We start from the raw sequence: 21,428 nt of genomic DNA, 5'->3' as shown, positions 1-21,428 counted from the left end.
AACCTATATTAATTCACCCACCTGGAGTTTTCATTCAGAAGAAACAACTGGAAAACCAGAGGGGCTTACCCACACCCACCACCTGAGGGTGGGAATTGCCCTTCCCTGTCTTTAAAAGGCCTGATTTAAAACATGAGCCCTAAATAATTATTCAGTCAGAGAGAGGTTTTAAGATGGTTCCCTATGAAGGTTGAAATACATTAAATTATATATTAATGTTCTACAAAAAATGACAATGTTCACTTGGCAATGATTTACAAAATTATATATTAATGTTCTAGAAAAGATGACATTAATGTTCTACAATGACAATCTCATACACCTTAAACTAACGTTAAGAAGAGAATAAAACTGTAAAAGAGCAAAAGGCTAGTTAGAAAAATGATAATTAGATAAGATGTATCATTTTTTTTAATGAAAATAATTTTAAATGCTTAAAGTCAATGAATAGAGGAAACATAAATACTTATAAATCCCAAAAGGACTAAATTTTCTGTATGGCATTTCTAAAGATCTCACAGGAGTTACATTATTTTTAATTTATTTCATTTACTTAAATACACACAATATTTTAAGTGATAAAGTAAAAGAAAGCAATAGTACAATTTTTCAACTGTGAAATATGCTTTAACGTTTGGTACCTAACTACAGCCCAACTAGACAATCGAACTTAAGTGTGCTTCTTCATTCTATTACATGTTTTCTGCGATAATTATTTTTGGTGCTCAAAATTTATCTAGAACTGGTCCATTCTACACTCTAATCTCAAATTCTACATTAGAACATTTTAAAAACAGTTTTTAATTAACACTAAATAAAATCCCTATTAGTATGAAAGGCTCAGCAAATTTATTTTTATTCAGTTAAACATAAGTTTTACTCAAAGTGAACTGAAATAAATTTCATCAAATTTGATTATTATGAGTTTATTTAGAAGATAGACAAATGTAATCCCCAAAATTCTGAACCTTCTCAGTTCAGTTCAGTTCAATTCAATTGCTCAGTCCAGTCCCACTTTTTGCGACCTCATGGACTGCAGCACACCAGGCCTCCTTGTCCATCACCAACTCCTGGAGTTTACCCAAACTCATGTCCATTGAGTCGGTGATATCATCCAACAATCTCATCCTCTGTCGTCCCCTTCTTCTCTTGCCTTCAACCTTCCCCAGAATAAGGGTCTTTTCTAATGAGTCAGCTCTTCGCATCAGGTGGCCAAAGTATTGGAGTTTCAGCTTCAGCATCAGTCTTTCCAATGAACACTTAGGACTGATCTCCTTTAGGATGGATTGGTTGGATCTCCTTGCAGTCCAAGGGACTCTCAAGAGTCTTCTCCAACACCACAGTTCAAAAGCATCAATCCTTCAGCACTTAGCTTTCTTTATAATCCAGCTCTCATATCCATACATGACCACTGGAAAAACCATAGCCTTGACTAGACACACATTTGTTGGCAAAGTCATGTCTCTGCTTTTTAATATGCTGTCTAGTTTGGTCATAACTTTCCTTCCAAGGAGTAAGCATCTTTTAATTTCATGGCTGCAGTCACCATCTGCAGTAATTTTGGAGCCCCCCAAAATAAAGTCTGTCACTATTTCCACTGTTCCCCCATCTATCTGCCTTGAAGTGATGGGACCAGATGCCATGATTTTCGTTTTCTGAATGCTGAGCTTTAAGCCTTTAAGCCAACTTTTTCACTCTCCTCTTTCACTTTCATCAAGAGGCTCTTTAGTTCTTCTTCACTTTCTGCCATAAGGGTGGTGTCATCTGCACATCTGAGGTTATTGATATTTCTCCCAGTAATCTTGATTCCAGCTTGTGTTTCATACAGCCCAGAGTTTTTCATGATGTACTCTGCATATAATTAAATAAGCAGGGTGACAATATACAGCCTTGACGTACTCCTTTTCCTATTTGGAACCAGTCTGTTGTTCCATGTCCAGTTCTAACTGTTGCTTCCTGACCTACATACAGATTTCTCAAGAGTCAGGTCAGGTGGTCTGGTATTCCCATCTCTTTCAGAATTTTCCACACTTTGTTGTGATCCACATAGTCAAAGATTTTGCCATAGTCAATAAAGCAGAAATAGATGTTTTTCTGGAACTCTCTTGCTTTTTCGATGATCCAGCAGATGTTGGCAATTTGATTTCTGGTTCCTCTGCCTTTTCTAAAACCAGCTCGAATCTTCTAGGGCCAGTCATATAAAGACTAATTCATGAAACTATTCATCAAGAATAACACATGCCTTTATAGTATGTCAAGACTTTTTATCCTCATCTGCAAAATAAGTACCTACTTAAAATAATTTGTCTCTACCAGAATAAAGAAAGCATTCCAATGGTCATCATGAGGGTCATGATCCTCATGAGCACTTGTAATCCTCAGGAAAAATCCCCAAAACTGGAGGGATTATTTACTTTCTCTACAGAAGAAAAGAGCAAGAAGATGCAAGTCTGTATTTTATAATAAAGATGGGGCTCAGCAAAGACAGGAGAAGGCAATGGCAGCCCACTGCAGTACTCTTGCCTGAAGAATCCCATGGATGGAGGACTCTGGTAGGCTGCAGTCCATGGGGTTGCTAGGAGTCGGACATGACTGAGGGACTTCCCTTTCACTTTTCACTTTCGTGCATTGGAGAAGGAAATGGCAACCCACTCCAGTATTCTTGCCTGGAGATTGCCAGGGATGAGGGAGCCTGGTGGGCTGCCGTCTGTGGGGTCACACAGAGTCAGACACGACTGAAGCGACTTAGCAGCAGCAGCAGCAGCAGTAAGGACACGTACCTCTCATTAATTTGTCAGATATGTCCTTAGTTTACATAGACATTTATATCATGTGAGACTGCATCTTTAATTTAAAGGAAAGAGAAAGAGAGAGACTTGCTCCTTGGAAGGAAAGCTATGAAAAAACCTAGATAGCATATTAAAAAGCAGAGACATCACTTGGCCAACAAAGGTTCTGATAGTCAAGGCTATGGTTTCTCCAGTAGTCATGTATGGATGTGAGAGCTGGATCATAAAGAAGCCTGTGTGCCGAAGAATTGATGTTTTTGAATTGTGGTGCTGGAGAATACTCTCAAGAGTCTCTTGGACTGCAAGTAGATAAAACCAGTCAACCCTAAAGGAAATCAACTCTGAATATTCATTGGAAGAAATGATGCTGAAGCTGAAGCTTCAAATACTTTGGTCACCTGATGTGAAGAGCTGACTCATTGGAAAAGACCCTGATACTGGGAAAGACTGAGGGCAGGAGAAGGGGATGGCAGAGGATGAGATGTTTGGATGGCATCACCCACTCAATGCACATGAGTTTGAGCAAACTCTGGGAGATACTGAAGGACAGGGAAGCCTGGCGTGCTGCAGTCCATGTGGTTGCAGAGAGGCAGACACGACTCAACAACTGAACAACAACAAAGAGGATGAGAAATCCTAGGAGTGCTTTGTCTTCCAAGACAGATTATATTAAAGCATATTCTCCCATTGATGAGTAGGACTCTTATTTTATGAATACAAATAGACTTTTTTATGTCTTGATTTTGTGTTTTAGAATTTCCAAAACATACTCTTTAGACCCTGATGCTGGGAAATATTGAAGGCAGGAGGAGAAGGGGACGACAGAGGATAAGATGGTTGGATGACATTATGGACTCAATGGATATTAGTTTGAGCAAATTCCAGGAGATAGAGAAGGGCAGAGGAGCCTGGTGTGCTGTAGTCCATGGAGTCACAAAGAGTTGGACACATCTTAGTGAAAAAGGAACAACTCTTTAAAACTGCCATGCTGGTTTTCCTCTGATACTGATAACATATAATTGTTCTACATTCATATTCATGCCCCAGAAAACAGTACCCCTCTATACTCTGGACACACTTTCAGTGACAAATGCTAAATAATCACTAAAACAGAACTGTCATTATATGGCATGATATGCAAATATCAGAAATCAATATTCTTTCTTTCAATTCTATAGCAGATGATAACAAATTTCTAAATAGAAAAGAATACAATTGAACTGTATAACATTTTCTCAGTTCCTGCTACTTATTAGCTTTTAATATTATATTTTGACTTTAAAATGCAATTATCTTTTAACTTAAAATCTGAATAATAAATCTAAACAATTTCAAGATTCATTTACCATGACTGGTGCTCAATAAATCTGAGACATAAAAATGGCTCATCTTGCAGTCTCGTAGACTATCTGACAGAAAACCAGCACACATGCATTTTTGCTGATTGTCATCTCTGAATGTTTATATGCACTTAATGTTAGTGTCTTATTATGTAAAATAGAAGTACATTACCATTTTTCATCTACTTTACAATCTTTTCATGCTGATGATATCTTTCAACTTTGAATATTTGTAAAACTTGTGGCTACTGATTTGTCTGATTATGGCAACTTTCCTTACTGGTATAACAGGAGAGTATTTGAGTAAAACAGAATCTGAAATTCAAGACTTGTCAATACCATTTATAAAATGACTTAAACATTTTCAGTATTTTAAAGATTTATAGACACTTTTAACTATGTGAAGAATCTAAGATTTTGATGGTAATAGGGACCTTTAAGAAACTGCATGTGTGTGTATATGTGAGTATACACATACCTATGGTATCTGAATTTGACAAGAAAATTTTTAAATGGCCTCAAAGCAAAATAGACATGCAAAATATTGGAAGGCACATTTGTATAACAAAGAATGAACATTGGCTGGGGAGGAGTAACAGCAGTAACCTGAAATTCAATATAAAATTGCTGTAAAATGAATCCATAAGAAGGCAGAGTAAATGTCTACAGATTTGTGAAAATTTCAACATTTTTTCAAATAAATGTACTCACAAATGTTCCATAAAATAATGTAGAGGTAATACTATAAAATTCCTATCCCAAATGTCCCCTTACAAATTTATAAATCCAACATCAATTACATGCTAGATAATAGGAACAAATAGAAAAATGTATGTCATAATAGTATGGATAAGAAACAGAAGATTTTTGAAGTTAAGCTATTTATGCAGCTATATTACTCACTGAAGCTTCAGTCCCAGTGCTGAGACACATGACCGTTATTCTGAAACCTTGATTTTCATAAAAGCGACACATAGATTTTGTTGAAATGAAGATTCTGACATGTCTGTGTGGAGCCTGGGGGTCTGCCAGGCTGACAAGTCTCAATGTGATGCTTATGCTGCTGGTCCAAGGACTACACTTTTTTTTTTTCTTTTTTAAAAGGTCTATTTGTATTTTAACTTTATTGTGTTTTTTTTTCTTTTTTATTATTATTATTATTTTTATTTGTTTTGCCATACAGAATGAAATAAGCCAGAAAGAAAAACACCAATACAGTATACTAACACATATATATATCGTATTTAGTCAATTGGTAAAGATAACCCTGTATGCAAGACATCAAAAGGACCACACTTTTTGAGTAGTGAGGATCTAAGCTTTCTAGGGAAGAGTAAACTGGATTTCATTAAGGTTGCTGATTTTGCTAAGATAGGAAGGGTGGTTTCAATCTTCTGCTTTTCTTTCTAACTAGAATATGGAGATGAAAAGGTGTTTGTGAATCTCAAAGACTCAGCTCCCTTCTTTTTCTGTCCAGGAAGTTTGAAACAAGCAGGCACCAGGGAGTGTGTGTGTCTGTGTGTGTGTGTGTGTGTCTCTATGCACAATGTCCAGGGCACAGTAGCGCCCCACCCAGCCCCCACACCTGAGTTAAGGAAAGTGTGTCAGCACTCTCTTGTGAGTTCCCTTGGTTTGAGCTTGAATTCATCTAAGCGCACCAAGTTTAGAGTATTGTCAGGTTCAAATACGCCCCGTCTCTGAGGCTAAGCTGCAGCTTAGTTCACACATTTCAACATTTTCCATGCGGATGCTGCAAAGGTTGCCTGGAATTTGGAGATAAGCCTAGGATTAGTCCTGCTTTCAAGTCATCATGAAGCCTTGTTAGAGGCCTCAAGTTAAGTTGTTAAATGTATTTCTGAGAGCTTACTCGGAAAAAAAAAAAAATGCTAACTTTGGTGAGCTTCAGACAGCAAAAACTGTGTTGGCTTTGAAATTTTACCTGCAGGCCTACACCTTCCTGTTTTTATAGACAGTAGACTTACATTCTGAGGCTAAAATAATACTCTGTTTACCAAGCTCACTGCAGAAAATATCTAAACCAAGAAGTGCTCACATGTTCCTTTTTTTTTTAAAAGCATTTTGATAACTAGGTCAACTGGATAAATCCAAGCTGATTTTTAAAAATCACTTTGCAATATTTATAACAATTCTATAATTTGAAAATATTTATCATTTTTCTCTATTGCTATGAAACCAGTTTTAAAGAATTCACAATCAGAATGATTATATTTTCTGAAACTATGAATTCCAAGGGATATTACAGTCATGCTAATAACATGGCTACCATGTTGGCTCTGTTTTTTCAGATATAGCTATTCTATTGACCTGGAAGACGTAAAATAGAAAGCAGTAATGTTTGATTAAGTCTTACCAAAATGTTATCACCTGTAGCTAAAGGACATTAGAGAATATTCAGAAGAGCTGTAGGGCAAAGGTGTTAAAATGCATACTAAACAGACCTGGAGCTAGAATGTATTTCTGAAAATAAACATGAAGTGTAATGTTTCAGAAATAATTTCCTGAAGGAGAACAAAACATCCCTATATTTTCTTGTACTTTATAATTTGTCTAGAATATTTGATTTTTAAAGAATTGGTGGGGGAAAAAAAAACCTTCTGATTTCTGAGTTATACCAAAAAAATCACAAAGTATAATAGCTTTTAAAAATATGGCCATAAATCATATCTAACTAAAGAGCAGAGAAAACTTCTTTGTCTTTGAGGCCCTGTAAATATGAGATGCCTGGGGATATCTTCCCTCTCTTCTAATAGTAAAAACAATCCTGGAGGAGTTTTGATGAACATTAAGGTCACAGACATAATTTAAGAAGATAATATGCTCTATTTATCCTCTTTGTGTTGAAATTCTAAAATTTATATTTTTTTCTTCAATATCCGTAAAACTACCTGCTTATTGGTAAAACTGGAGTTTTTAAAAAAAATGTTAACGCAGTACTAATTTTTCTACCATGTTATAAATGACAACAATTTGCCTTCATATGCCTTCTATGAAGGTAGGACTTTGATTGCACCTGGGGATGGCGGTGGGACGGATAGATGTGTGGGTGGATGGCTGGACAGATAGATAGAATGATTGATTGACTCAATCTTATACAAATGATTTGATTAAATTGAGAGGATTGCCTCACAAAAGTATGGAGAATATTGATGTTCTTTTTCAGGATAGTATTTGGTGAGGAGTAGCCAGAAACTGAGAACAGTTGTTCTCTATGGAGCACAGTTCGTTTATCAGCCAAGGAGGTCTCCATCACAACCTCCCTGGATAACTTAGATAACTAAGCGCCACTTATCCGTATTTGATAAAGAAATTCGAGACACCAAGAGGTTCATTTACCCAAAGTCATACAGTTCATTGTCGGCATGAGAATTCTAACCTGTGTTTATTATGTTGATTTTCTAGACTTCCCACAATTCAGAAAGTGACAGTGATGCTTTTAAACACCAATATTTTATCAGATGAGATTCTGTAATGGGAAACAAAAATTTGAAAGGAAGGTTTCTCGTATTCCATACACCAGGGATGCCCACAAACCCTAACATTCTATCAGATGGGATTCTGTAATCTGAAACAAAAACTTGAAAGGAAGGTCTCTATTTCATAACCTTTAGAATTATGATATAATATAAAATACTATTAAGGTATTTTTATCATGTCTTTCAAAGTTTACTCTTACACATATCATCAGACTTGTGAAATGAAAAGCAATATTTCCTAAAACTTCCCCTCTTGAAAGTTTAATGATTACAAAATAATACTTTTCACTTGATTGCTCCCAGGAATAGAATAACTAAACAGAAGATTTACGAAAGCATTACAATAATTGTTAGGGGAAGCACACTGACTAAAACTGCCCACCCTGTCTAGGGACCACAGTAACCATTTACATGAGTTGTTTTATGACAGGAGGTCTTGGTAAGGAACATGGAACTAATAAGCCACCACCAACCAGAAGAGTTTGGAAAAGGTCAAAAAGAGACCCCACATACGTGACCACCTCCCAGAATCCTTCTTGCTGGCATCCATCTTGGCTGACCAATGCTGACCAGGAAGAACTCTGAGTCAGAATGATTGGCTAAAGACAACCTGGAAACTAATCCATAACCATAAAACCGGAGATTGCAAGCCATGTGGCAGAGCAGTTCTCCTTACCCTACTGCTTCCCCTCCCACCCACCGCCCCAGCCCCCAGGTGCGCTTTTCCAATAAAATCTCTTGCTTTATCAGCACATGTGTTCCACGGTGGAGAAGGCAATGGCACCCCACTCCGGTACTCTTGCCTGGAAAATCCCATGGACGGAGGAGCCTGGTAGGCTACAGTCCATGAGGTCGCTAAGAGTCGGACACGACTGAGCAACTTCACTTTCACTTTTCACCTTCGTGCATTGGAGAAGGAAATGGCAACCCACTTCAGTGTTCTTGCCTGGAGAATCCCAGGGATGGCGGAGCCCCGTGGGCTGCTGTCTGTGGGGTCGCACAGAGTCGGACACGACTGAAGCGACTTAGCAGCAGCAGCAGCAGTGTTCCGCGGACAATTTATTTCCGAGTGTTAGACAAGAGCCCAGTTTCAGACCCTGGAAGGGGTCCCCCTTTCTGCAACTTAATGGTTCTCCTAAAAAATGTCCACTAGGAAAGTCAAGATCACCACCACACTGCCAGCTAACACTATCTGTGTTGTTTCACTTCACGAAAAGCAATGACATTGACCATCCTGAACACACTTCTTTTCCAGGAACATTCTATGTAGAAGTTATTGTCCATCAGAGTCGCTACTACACAGAGATTCGAAAATCAAGACCATGCTTTTCTCCCTCTTCAAGGACTTTCCATTGGAAAGCACCTTCGAGAAATATTCAACAAAAAAATTCTCTACAAACGACGATTTACTGCTAGCAAGTGTTTCTTCTCTATTACCCTCAGGTCAAAATTCTGTTGTTGGACGTAGTTTACCAAGACAAAGCTAATTATGTAGAAAATTCTCTATAGATAGACTGTCTTATTTCTCTTGGTACCAGCCAACCAAAAAATACCATTTATTTGGTGATGTACCTAGATCTTTAGATGTACCCAGATCTTTACTCCCTTTTTCATTCTTTTATTTAAAAGCAAAGTTTTAGCTTTAACACATGAAATGTGCATTTTTAGCCTGAGGTAACAATGACCACTTTGAGACAAATAGCCTCAATTAAAATAAAAAAAAGAAGTTTCTGTATTATTTAAATTAATTTTAATGAATACATTTAATATTAAGTACTTCTTAGATACTTATTTAGATATTTATTTAACACATATCTACCTAAGCAATGCAAGGCAAAAGGTACTTTGAAATCAACCTCAATTTCAAGTTGGTAGTTTAGTATTTAACAGAACAACAAACAACTTCCTTTTGTCACATAAACTTCAACACATACAAATAGACCATGAATCCTGAATCAGTATTTGAAGTGAATCATTGCAGACAAAAACATTACAGAAACCTGAAAGCCAACACACCAAGTGGTTTTACTTTTATAGAATTTTTAAGTACTACGAAGAATAGTTTTTTGTGTGCAAATGAAATTTCCCAGACTTCAATTAATTCATAGAAACTCAAGATTCATTCTGTTGTAAGACATAGGAAAAATACACAAACTTGTTTACTGCCATTCTTACACACACAGTATAGTTAAACCAAATTCCTACATGCAAAGAAACAGAAGGTAGATGAATATCTTCAGAAAAAGTTTCTGCCTGTCCACCAGCCAAGATAGAAAGATTTTACTTATCCTGTAGTATTAATAATTCCTGTATTTAGAGCAAATATGATTTATCAAATCCTAAACTCAAGAAACTTTCTATAATTGTATTCCCCTGACTTACAAACCAAATTGTGTTCATCAGAATAGTAAAAAACAGTAAAACGATGCTAAATTTTCTAATACTCTGCACTCTAGGCCTTTTTGCTGTTATTGTTCAGATACAATAAAATAGCTAAAATCGCCAAGTCAAAATATTTCTTTGTGTTACTTACCATTTCCAGTATTTATGAAATAACAGAAGCACAGCCTGGAGAAACCATCTTGCTAGTAAACAACAGAGCAGATCTTTTTCAGAAATGGGAACAGGTTTTATGGTTCTACTGGAATATATCACCATTCATATGTACTCACCATATTTCACAGTATTTTTTCTGAAGCTGAAGATAGAACTTAAGGCATTCTGCCAACACCTGTCTAATTCACAACAGAAATGTAATGTAAACTTCTTACAGATACCCCAAATGATGCCAATAACTTATCCATCTTGTTTTGCATTCGGCCAACATTTTACAAAATCACGACATCACAGCATAGACAAAACTTAATAATCACCTTTCAGATAGAATCAGCAAGAAGCCATTGCAATAATCATCTGCCTTATTTTAAAAGCCTGTAACGATTATGCAGGTGATAACAGAATCACATAAAATGGTATCAACAATGACTTACCTCTATCACTGAAGTCATCAACCAGAATGATTTCTGCAATCAGACTCTCCGGGGTTCGGTTGATGATGCTGTGTATGGTCCGGAGGAGGGAAGTCCAGCCTTCATTATGGAATGGGATAATGATGCTGGTGTTTGGCAGTCTTTCCAGGTACATCTTGTGCTTACAGCTGGAGTTGAAAGAGGAGGGCAAGGCTATGTTAGATGCAAAATGGTAGTACACTTTATATTGCCATTGACAACTGTGAAAATTAGACTTTGCCTAATGATTTCCCAGCCAGAGCTTATTATAGCTACTCTACGCGTTCTTGGAATTTATTAATGATTCCCTTCCACATCCACTCTTTTTTTTTTTAATGTATCAATTTCACATTTATTCAGTTACAGATAATGTGTCTCCACTCAACAAGGTTAAATAATAAGAAGCTCTGTTGGACTATAAAACCAGATAAATAGTTTAATCCAGTGATTCTGCGTTGATTTCTCCATAATTTCCTCAGCTATGCCCTCCTTTGTATATTGACTTCATCTATGCTTTTCTATAACAGTGGCTCAAAAAGAAGGTAAGAATTGCAGTGAAATATCATGCTCTTGTTAATATATATTTTCTCTATTGCTATCTAATAGTAATGAGGAAAAATTTTATGTATTAACATCATTTCCATTGAGCACATGGTTAATGTTTGGGTGGATTCCTGGGCAGTTTTGGAAGTTTAACTTCTGTAATATTTATGCCCAAATAATCAGTTAAAGTTGGGTTATGTCTCCATGGCTGGGCAATGTTTAAGGCTCTAGGGGAGAAAAGAGACTTAAAGTGAAAGAAGTGAAAATTTAATCTTAAATAATCACATACTGATGCAAACTCATGGTTAAGACTACAGTGAGATTTAAATCATGACACTATGATATTCCTTATGAGAAGTATAGAGAGCTCATATTTCTGTTATCACTGTGAAGTAATCTGAGATGCCAAATAAGAAGTAGGTTTTAACTCTGGGCATAGTTACAAGCAATTTAGTATATGTCATGGCTATGCTTTCAATATTCTTGATTTATTTAAGTAATTTATAAACAGGGCAGAAAACTGGGTCTCAAATCTCACTTAATTTTTAGTCCAGCATTGGTTATATTTGCCCAAGCTTTATGAAGGATAATGAATTCACATGTTGGAGAAACATTTGAGTTACTTTAAAAATAATACAGAATGAAATTTTAATCAATTATCAAAATTCAGTGATTTTCCTGATATGGACAACCTGAAAACTAAAAAGAGAGCAAAAATCTGGAAACAGACAAAGTATCTGCTTAAAAGCAAGAACATCTAATAATTTGTCCTTTGCCAGAAATGGCTACTGTTTAATTTATATGAGAAAACAAAAAGTATAAATTTTGAAGCTTGCATAGATTCTACCAGTATGCATAGAAACATACCAGAATATTCAAGACATTACCTATAATATGTTTTTAGTCAATTATTTCAATACTTTATTTTACTATGATCTCAATAGGATAACTTAAATATCACTGTGGATATAAAATAGATCTTGTCTTACAGCTTCAGATGATAGAATACTAGTATAATGCAATTAAAGAAAAAATTAACTATCCTGGAAGTTACAATAAAATGACATATTTTTAGACAAATAATTTAAATATAAAAATATAGACATTTCTTTCTATCTTGTGACTTTATTATCACTTTATTTGATCTCAGATTTTAAACACTGTAAAAATATTTATAAAAATGATAGATTTCGATGTTTTCAAATGCAACTGAGAGAGCTAGGAAAAAAACATCAAAATGATACCATAAAATAGGCATAAAAGCCCTATAAAAGACATGCCCCTAAAAGAACCAGGGCTTCCCTGGTGACTCAGTGGTAAAGAATCTGCCTGCAATACAGGAGATACATGTTAGATCTCTGGGTCAGGAAGATCCCCTGGAGGAGGGAATGGCAATCCATTCCAGTATTCTGACCTAGAGTGTTCCATAGATAGAGAAGTCTGGCAGGTTAAAGTTCATGGGGTCGCAAAGAGTCAAACACTGCTGAGTGACTTTCCCAAAGGAACATATTCCTTTGGGGATAACATAAAATGATTTTAAAGAGCAATATATGAAACATACGTGTCAGTGATTTCCAAGAGTATGGTGAGATGGGTGCTTTCACATATAATGCACAAAGATGGAAAAGAGTGCTAACGGAATTCAGTACATCTTGTCATAATTACAGAGTTATCCATTCAACTTTGTCAACTTTATCCATTACTATGTCAACAAACGTCCGTCTAGTCAAGGCTATGGTTTTTCCAGTAGTCATGTATAGATATGAGAGTTGGACTATAAAGAAGGCTGAGCACTGAAGAACTGATGCTTTTGACCTGTGGTGTTGGAGAAGACTCTTGAAAGTCCCTTGGACTGCAAGGAGATCCAACCAGTCCATCCTAAAGGAGATCAGTCCTGGGTGTTCATTAGAAGGACTGATGTTGAAGCTGAAACTCCAATACTTTGGCCACCTCATGCGAAGAGCTGACTCATTGGAAAAGACCCTAATGCTGGGAAGGATTGGGGGCAGGAAGAGAAGGGGATGACAGAGGATGAGATGGCTGGATGGCATCATTGACTCAATGGACATGAGTTTGGGTAAACTCCGGGAGTTGGTGATGGACAGGGAGGCCTAGCGTGCTGCAATTCATGGGGTCGCAAAGAGTTGAACATGACTGAGCCACTGAACTGAACTGAAATGATCCATTCAACAAAGCCAACGACCTGAGACAAATGTGTTTCCCTATATCAACATTCAGTTCAGTTTCTTCACTTAGTCATGTCTGAATCTTTGTGACCCCATGGACTGCAGCACACCAGGCTCCCCTGTCCATCACCAACTCTGGGAGCTCACTCAAAATCATGTCCATCGAGTCAGTGATGCCATCCAACCATCTCACACTTTGTCGTCCCCTTCTCCTTCTGCCTTCAATCTTGCCCAGCATCAAGGTCTTTTCCAGTGAGTCAGTTCTTCACATCAGGTGGCCAATTAATTGGGGCTCCATTTGAATGCAGAGTTCCAAAGAACAACAAGGAGAGATAAGAAAGCCTTCCTCAGCAATCAATGCAAAGAAATAGAGGAAAACAATAGAATGGGAAAGACTAGAGATCTCTTCAAGAATAGAGATACCAAGGGAACATTTCATGCAAAGATGGGCTCAATAAAGGACAGAAATGGTATGGACCTAACAGAAGCAGAAGATATAAAGAAGAGGTGGCAAGAATACACAGAAGAAGTGTACAAAAAAATCTTCATGACCCAGATATTCATGACAGTATGATCACTCACATTCACCTAGAGCCAGACATCCTGGAATGTGAAGTCAAGTGGGCCTTAGAAAGCATCACTAAGAACAAAGCTAGTGGAGGTGATGGAATTCCAGTTCAGCTATTTCAAATCCTCAAAGATGATGCTGTGAAAGTGCTGCACTCAATATGCCAGCAAATCTGGAAAACTCAGCAGTGGCCACAGCACTAGAAAAGATCAGTTTTCATTCCAATCCCAAAGAAAGGCAATGCGAAAGAATGCTCAAACTACCACACAATTGCACTCATTTCACATGCTAGTAAAGTAATGTTCAAAATTCTCCAAGCCAGGCTTCAGCAATACATGAACTGTGAACTTACAGATGTTCAAACTGGTTTTAGAAAAGGCAGAGGACCCAGAGATCAAATTGCCAACATCTGCTGGATTATTGAAAAAGCAAGAGAGTTCCAGAAAAAATATCTATTTCTGCTTTATTGACTATGCCAAAGCCTTTGACTCTGTGGATCACAATAAACTGTGAAAAATTCTGAAAGAGATGCGAATACCAGACCACCTGACCTGCCTCTTGAGAAACATGTATGCAGGTCAGGACGCATCAGTTAGAACTGGACATGGAACAACAGACTGGTTCCGAATAGGAAAAGGAGTACGTCAAGGCTGTATATTGTCACCCTGCTTATTTAACTTATATGCAGAGTACATCATGAGAAACGCTGGGCTGGAGGAAGCACAAGCTAGAATCAAGATTGCCTGGAGAAATATCAATAACCTCAGATATGAAAATGACACCATCCTTATGGCAGAAAGTGAAGAAGAACTAAAGAGCCTCTTGATGAAAGTGAAAGAGGAGAGTCAAAAAGTTGGCTTAAAGCTCAACATTCAGAAAACTAAGATCATGGCATCTGGTCCCATCACTTCATGGCAGATAGATGGGCAAACAGTGGCAACAAGTGGCTGACTTTATTTTTCTGGATTCCGAAATCACTGCAGATGGTGACTGCAGCCATGAAATTAAAAGACACTTACTCCTTGGAAGGAAAGTTATAACCAACCTAGAGAGCATATTAAAAAGCAGAGACATTACTTTGCCAACTAAGGTCCATCTAGTCAAGGCTATGGTTTTTCCAGTAGTCATGTATGGATGTGAGAGTTGGACTATTTAGAAAGCTGAGCACCGAAGAATTGATTCTTTTGAACCGTGGTGTTGAAGAAGACTCTTGAGAGTCCCTTGGACTGCAAGGAGATCCAATCAGTCCATCCTAAAGGAGATGGGTCCTGGGTGTTCATTGGAAGGACTGATGTTGAAGCTGAAACTCCCAATATGTTGGCCACCTGATGTGAAGAGCTGACTCATTTGAAAAGACCCTGATGCTGGGAAAGATTGAGGGCAGGAGAAGAAGGGGACGACAGAGGATGAAATGGTTGGATAGCATCACCGAGTCAGTGGACATAGGTTTGGGTAAACTCTGGGAGTTGATGATAGACGGTGAAGCCTGGCTTGCTGCAGTTCATGGGGTCGCAAACAGTGGGACACAACTGAGCAACAGAACTGAACTGAACTGAACTGAACTTCAGCATCAGTCCTTCCAATGAATATTCAAGACTGATTTCCTTTAAGATGGACTGGTTTATCTCCTTGCAATCCAAGGGACTCTTCAGAGTCTTCTCCAATGTCACAGTTCAACAGCATCAACTCTTGATGCTCAACTTTTTTCATGGTCCAACTCTCATCTGCATACATGACTACTGGAATAATCATAGCTTTAACTATACAGGCCTTTGTTGGTAAAGTAATGTCTCTGTTTTTTTTTAATGTGCTATCTATGTTGGTCATAGCTTTTCTTCCAAGGAGCAAGTATCTTTTAATTTCATGGCTCCAATCACCATCTGCTGTGATTTTGGAGCCCCAGAAAATAAAATCTGTCACTTTTTCCATTGTTTCCCCATCTATTTGCCATGAAGTGATGGGACTGGATGCCATGATCTTAGTTTTTTAAATGTTGATTTTGTATTATCCTGGCCCTGATGCTGGGAAAGATTGGGGGCAGGAGGAGAAGGGGATGACAGAGGATGAGATGGCTGGATAGCATCACCGACTCGATGGACATGAGTTTGGATAAACTCCAGGAGTTGGTGATGGACAGGGAGGCCTGGTGTGCTCTGATTCATGGGGTCTCAAAGAGTCGGACACGACTGAGCGACTGAACTGAATTGAACTGAATGTCAATATTCAGGATAATACAAAACATCACACCTAACAATGCTCTGGGAATGTAACTGATATTCCCAAGAGGAAAATTATTCTTTTAACATTTAAAGGAGATATTGTACACATTGCTTGCTTGTTTATTAAATAAGAGCAGTATTCAGAGTAATACACTAAAGCAGGTTTCCCAACCCCTGGGCCATGGACCAGTTCATGTTAGGAACCAGGCTGCACAGCAGGAGATGAGCAGTGGGCAAGTGAAGCTTCTTTTGTATTTACAGCTGCTCTCCATTGTTTGCATGACCTTCTGTGTTCTACCTCCTCTCAGATCAGCTGTGGCATTACATTCTCATAGGAGCATGGACCCTACTGTTCCTGAATCATTCCATAACCATCTCCCTCATCTCATCCATGGAAAAAGTGTCTTCCATGAAACCAATCTCTGGTGCCAAAAAGGTTGGGGACCATAGCCCAAAAGCAATCAATAGGCTTCAGTATTTAAAGATATGTTTAACAGCTATATATAATCCATTCAGAACAATAGGCAGACTTGTGAGGATGGAAGACTGATCATGGGCAAAAAAGCCTTTGTTCATAAAAATATTTTAAGTAATTTCTATATGTGTGAGCTCAAAGTACTACCACACAAGGGATGTGAACATATGTTTCTGTTTATCTGTGTGTTCGGTTCACAATGATTTGCTGTTGGATTACCTTAGCCAGGATGCAAAGTGGTGATAAGACAATGAATGAACCCCAGCTTCTGACTTTAAGATATTTATGTTATAATAGGAGATACAGACTGGTAAAGAGGGAAAGTTTTAAAGGGGAATTGATATGTAGATGTGTACAAGCTTTTGAGAGTGGGGCCCCTGAATCAATTCATAAAGTACTGCAGAAATACAAGTGAGAGTTAAAAGGGGCCTGCAAAAGACCAGCTTGAGATATATTTAGGAAAATAATTGACATGACTTAGTAACTGTCTAGCAAAAACAGTTATGGAGGACCCCCACGTTTTGGACATGGGCAGCTGATGTATGAAATACAGATGGATGTAAGAACACAGTGCATGAGGGACATTTGAGTGCTCCAAGACTTGGGGGTAAAGATGAATTTAACTTTGACCACATTAAGTTTGAAGTGTCAAAATGATATCGAGTTGAACATGAAACATGAAAGATTCGTTGCTCCCTGTCCTGCTTGCTCATTTCTGTTTTCCTCCAGCCTTAAAAGACCCTAATTCTAGGAATGAGATTCACTCATTCCTAACTCCAGCAACTCAACCTAACTCTTGACTTACACTCTCCTGAATGCACACTATGCCTTGTCTAACTTGCTGATTCTTTTCCTAGATAAAAAGAAGTAAGGATGAAGAATAAAGTAGCTAAAAAATGACTAGCTCTCTAGCCCCAAAAGCCCCTTTAGCACCCCTGCAGGCAGATCACACAGACAAGATAACACCAGAAGAGATGTTCACGCAATGGAGAACGATCAGAACCCAACGTCCTGCTCTGATGATTCACTGAGATTCTTCCCCATTTCCCCCTTTAAAACTGGTCATGGCCAAGCAGAATCTTCAGAGTTGGTCTTTGGACAAATCCACCTTCTCCTCAGATTGCTGGTTTTTCTGATTAAAGCACCTTTCCTGTCTATTCACACTTGCCTCTCAAATGATTGGCTTTTGAGCAACTGAATCTGAGTTCAGTAACAAACACAGCAGTGGTATACGATATACACAATTAGCTGTCTATGTATGTACGTGTGTGTATGTGAATCTATTATCTATGTGTCTACTACTTATCAGCTATCTATTATCTAGCTATTTATCATCTGTCATCCATGTATCTATCCATATATCCATTCACCCATTTATCCATCCATCCATTCATCTATCATCCCTCTATCTATCCCTCTATCTAATATCCATCTATCTATCTATCCATCTGTCTATGTATCCATCTATTTGTCATCTATCTATCTATCTATAGTTCAAATAAAGATCTGATTTACTGGAAGCACAAGTTGATGAGTAATGGCTCCAGCATTAATGCCAGAGCATCACTACTGTCTCTACAGAATCACCATCCTAGTACTTGCCAAGTTGGTCTTACCATAAGTACCAGCAGACTGCCAACCAAGTGCTTTCTCTCATCTCTGATAAAAGGCAGATCAAAAGTTCAGAGGCAATTGAATGCCCTAGAGCAAGTGTCACCCAATGAAGCTGGGGAAAAAGCAGTTCTATAGTGAAGCATCTCTGAGGTGTTTCCTGTATCATCTCCATGGTTTTCCAGCAAGATGGAGCCTCAGGTGCCCATAGGGATAAGCATCAGGATGGGGATCTTTGGCTGGCTGATTTCCCTTCCCTGTCTTACCCCTTCACCCTCCTTACCCAGGTATACTCTGTGATTATCTCTTTAAAACTACTTCAGTCAAATTGTGTCTCAGAGTCTACTTTAGGGGAAACCAATCTGAAACAATCAGCTTGCCAGTGCAGGTGGCACAGAAGACTTAGGTTTGATCCCTGGGTCAGGAACATCCCCTGAAGGAGGAAATAGAAACTCACTCCAGTATTCTTGTCTGGAGAATTTCATGGATAGAGGAGCCTGGCAGGCTGCAGTCCATGGGGTCACAAAGAGTTGGACATGACTGAGCAAGCACCCACATTACATTAAAAATAGCCTTAATCTAATAAGTAGACTATTAGTAATAAAGTTACCTTCTTTACATAGATACCTGAAAATTTTTTCAATGAGACCACACTGAAAACTCCTTCCTTATAATTATTCCTCAAATATTGAAAAATCACATTTTATACATTAGACTATTGAGGTTTAAATGTGGCTTTGCCACTTGTGTGAAAATGGGTCAGTTATTTAACTTCTATAAGACTAGTTTTCTCATGTGTAACAATATAGAAGCAAAAAATTATAATTTATTCATAATTTGTGAAAGAGAATTAAATTAGATAATCCATACAAAGCACTCAGTACAATATTATATTTGATAATAGCTTTTTAAAATTACATGTTGCTGTTATTGTTGCTTTTTTAAAAAATATTTTTTTTTATGTGGAACTGAATTTGTTTTCATATTGCTTCTTTTTCGTGTTTTGGCTGTTTGGCCACAAGGAATGTGGGAGCTTAGCTCTCCAACCAGACATGGAACCCACATCCCCTACATTAGAAGGTGAAGTGTTAACCACTGGCTCATCAGGGAAGTCCGCTGTTGCTTTAACAGTTGTTATTTTATCTGTCAAGTCCTCTGTGAAAGACGCTAGGAAACAAGGAGAGACAGGAACTGCATGAGAGAAAGTGAGAGACACATGATAAAAAGATGAATAAATTAGTTTCTTCCCTTAAGGATTCACAGACCAGTGGACAGATACATAAAATGATTAGACTCAAATGAGACAAGGGACATAATAGGTGGCACATGGGCACTGAAGAGCCTGCAGGAAGTATGACTAACTTTGTCTGAACGAATTAGGGATGTCTTTATAGATGAGTCTGTATGTGGAAAACAGATCATGGAGGATCTTGAAAGTGATTCTAAGAAATCTGGACATTAGCCTGGAGTCAATGTGAAGTATTTCTCATACTGTTAATGATGGGGAAGACAGGATAATGTTTATAATCCCTCTGACATCTGGGTAAATGATGCACTGAGACAACAAAAATAAAAGGAAGAAAATTTAGAGATTGTAATAGCTTGGGCAAAAATAATGAGGGTGCTGATCTGATTTTTACTCTAAGGAATGCCAGGCTGTTTGTGGTGGTGCCTGAACTGATTAAATTATATTTAGTCATTCCAGCATGTAAGCTGCTCCAAAGGAAATTGAATTCACTCTCAAAGTCAGCCATTGCATTGGCCAAGCTATCGTTCAGATGACCGCTTCTCATTATTACTAGACATATTGAAGCATATCCAGGATTTTATTAAGAATCTGCAACCTATGTATTTTAGATTTAACTTCAAGTCAAGCTGGGAATGGAAAATTTGTGAAATGAGAAGACAATGTGGCAGTATGGAACAGTGTTGAAGAAATAAGTGAAATGAAGTCAGACACAATTTATATGTTTATGGATAGGTAGCAAATTTATGGAGAGGGCAATGGCAACCCATTCCAGTACTCTTGCCTGGAAAATCCCATGGACAGAGGAGTCTGGTAGGCTGCAGTTTATGGGGTCGTGAAAAGTCGGACACGACTGAGTGACTTCACTTTCACTTTTCACTTTCATGCATTGGAGAAGGAAATGGCAACCCACTCCAGTGTTCTTGTCTGGAGAATCCCAGGGACGGCAGAGCCGGGTGGGCTGCCGTCTATGGGGTCGTACAAAGTCGGACACCACTGAAGCGACTTAGCAGCAGCAGCAGCAGCAGTAGCAAATTTCAGTTCAGTTCAGTCGCTCAGTCATGTCCGACTCTTTGCGACCCCATGAGCCGCAGCAGGCCAGGCTTCCCTGTCCATCACCAACTCCTGGAGTCCACCCAAACCCATGTCCATCGAGTCAGTGATGCCATCCAGCCATCTCATCCTCTGTCATCCCCTTCTTCTCCTGCCCTCAATCTTTCCCAGCATCAGGGTCTTTTCAAATGAATCAGCTCTTCGCATCAGGTGGTCAAAATAATGGAGTTTCAGCTTCAGCATCAGTCCTTCCAATGAACACCCAGGACTGAGCTCCTTTAGGATGGACTGGTTGGATCTCCTTGCAGTCCAAGGGACTCTCAAGAGTCTTCTCCAACACCACAGTTCAAAAGCATCAATTCTTCAGTGCTCAGCTCTCTTTATAGTCCAACTCTCACATCCATACATGATTACTGGAAAAACCATAGCCTTGACTAGACAGACCTTTGTTGGCAAAATAATGTCTCTGCTTTTTAATATGCTATCTAGGTTGGTCATAACTTTCCTTCCAAGGAGTAAGCGTCTTTTAATTTCATGGCTGCAATCACCATCAGCAGTGATTTTGGAGTCCAGAAAAATAAAGTCAGCCACTGTTGCCACTGTTTGCCCATCTATCTGCCATGAAGTCATGGGACCCGATGCCATGATCTTAGTTTTCTGAATGTTGAGCTTTAAGCCAACTTTTTCACTCTCCTCTTTCACTTTCATCAAGAGGCTCTTTAGTTCTTCTTCACTTTCTACCATAAGGATGGTGTCATTTTCATATCTGAGGTTATTGATATTTCTCCAGGCAATCTTGATTCTAGCTTGTGCTTCCTCCAGCCCAGCGTTTCTCATGATGTACTCTGTATATAAGTTAAATAAGCAGAGTGACAATATACAGCCTTGATGTACTC

At 38.3% G+C, this 21,428-nt stretch overlaps 1 protein-coding gene across 1 annotated transcript in view; it reads right to left on the bottom strand.

Annotated features, from left to right (window-relative positions):
- The window catches only part of GALNTL6 (polypeptide N-acetylgalactosaminyltransferase like 6), a 1,429,734-nt gene that overhangs the window by 811,946 nt on the left and 596,360 nt on the right, over positions 1-21,428 (bottom strand). The window contains exon 4 of the mRNA XM_081568813.1: positions 10,614-10,780. Within this exon, the coding sequence (XP_081424939.1) occupies positions 10,614-10,780 (167 nt within the window). The remainder of the gene's footprint in view (positions 1-10,613; positions 10,781-21,428) is intronic.

Source organism: Giraffa tippelskirchi, chromosome 1 (genome assembly GCF_054371585.1).
Source record: "Giraffa tippelskirchi isolate mGirTip1 chromosome 1, T2T-mGirTip1v1.2.pri, whole genome shotgun sequence".
Taxonomy (NCBI): domain Eukaryota; kingdom Metazoa; phylum Chordata; class Mammalia; order Artiodactyla; family Giraffidae; genus Giraffa; species Giraffa tippelskirchi.
The sequence above is the reverse complement of the archived record's forward strand: the minus strand, read 5'-3'. Positions and strand labels throughout refer to the sequence as shown.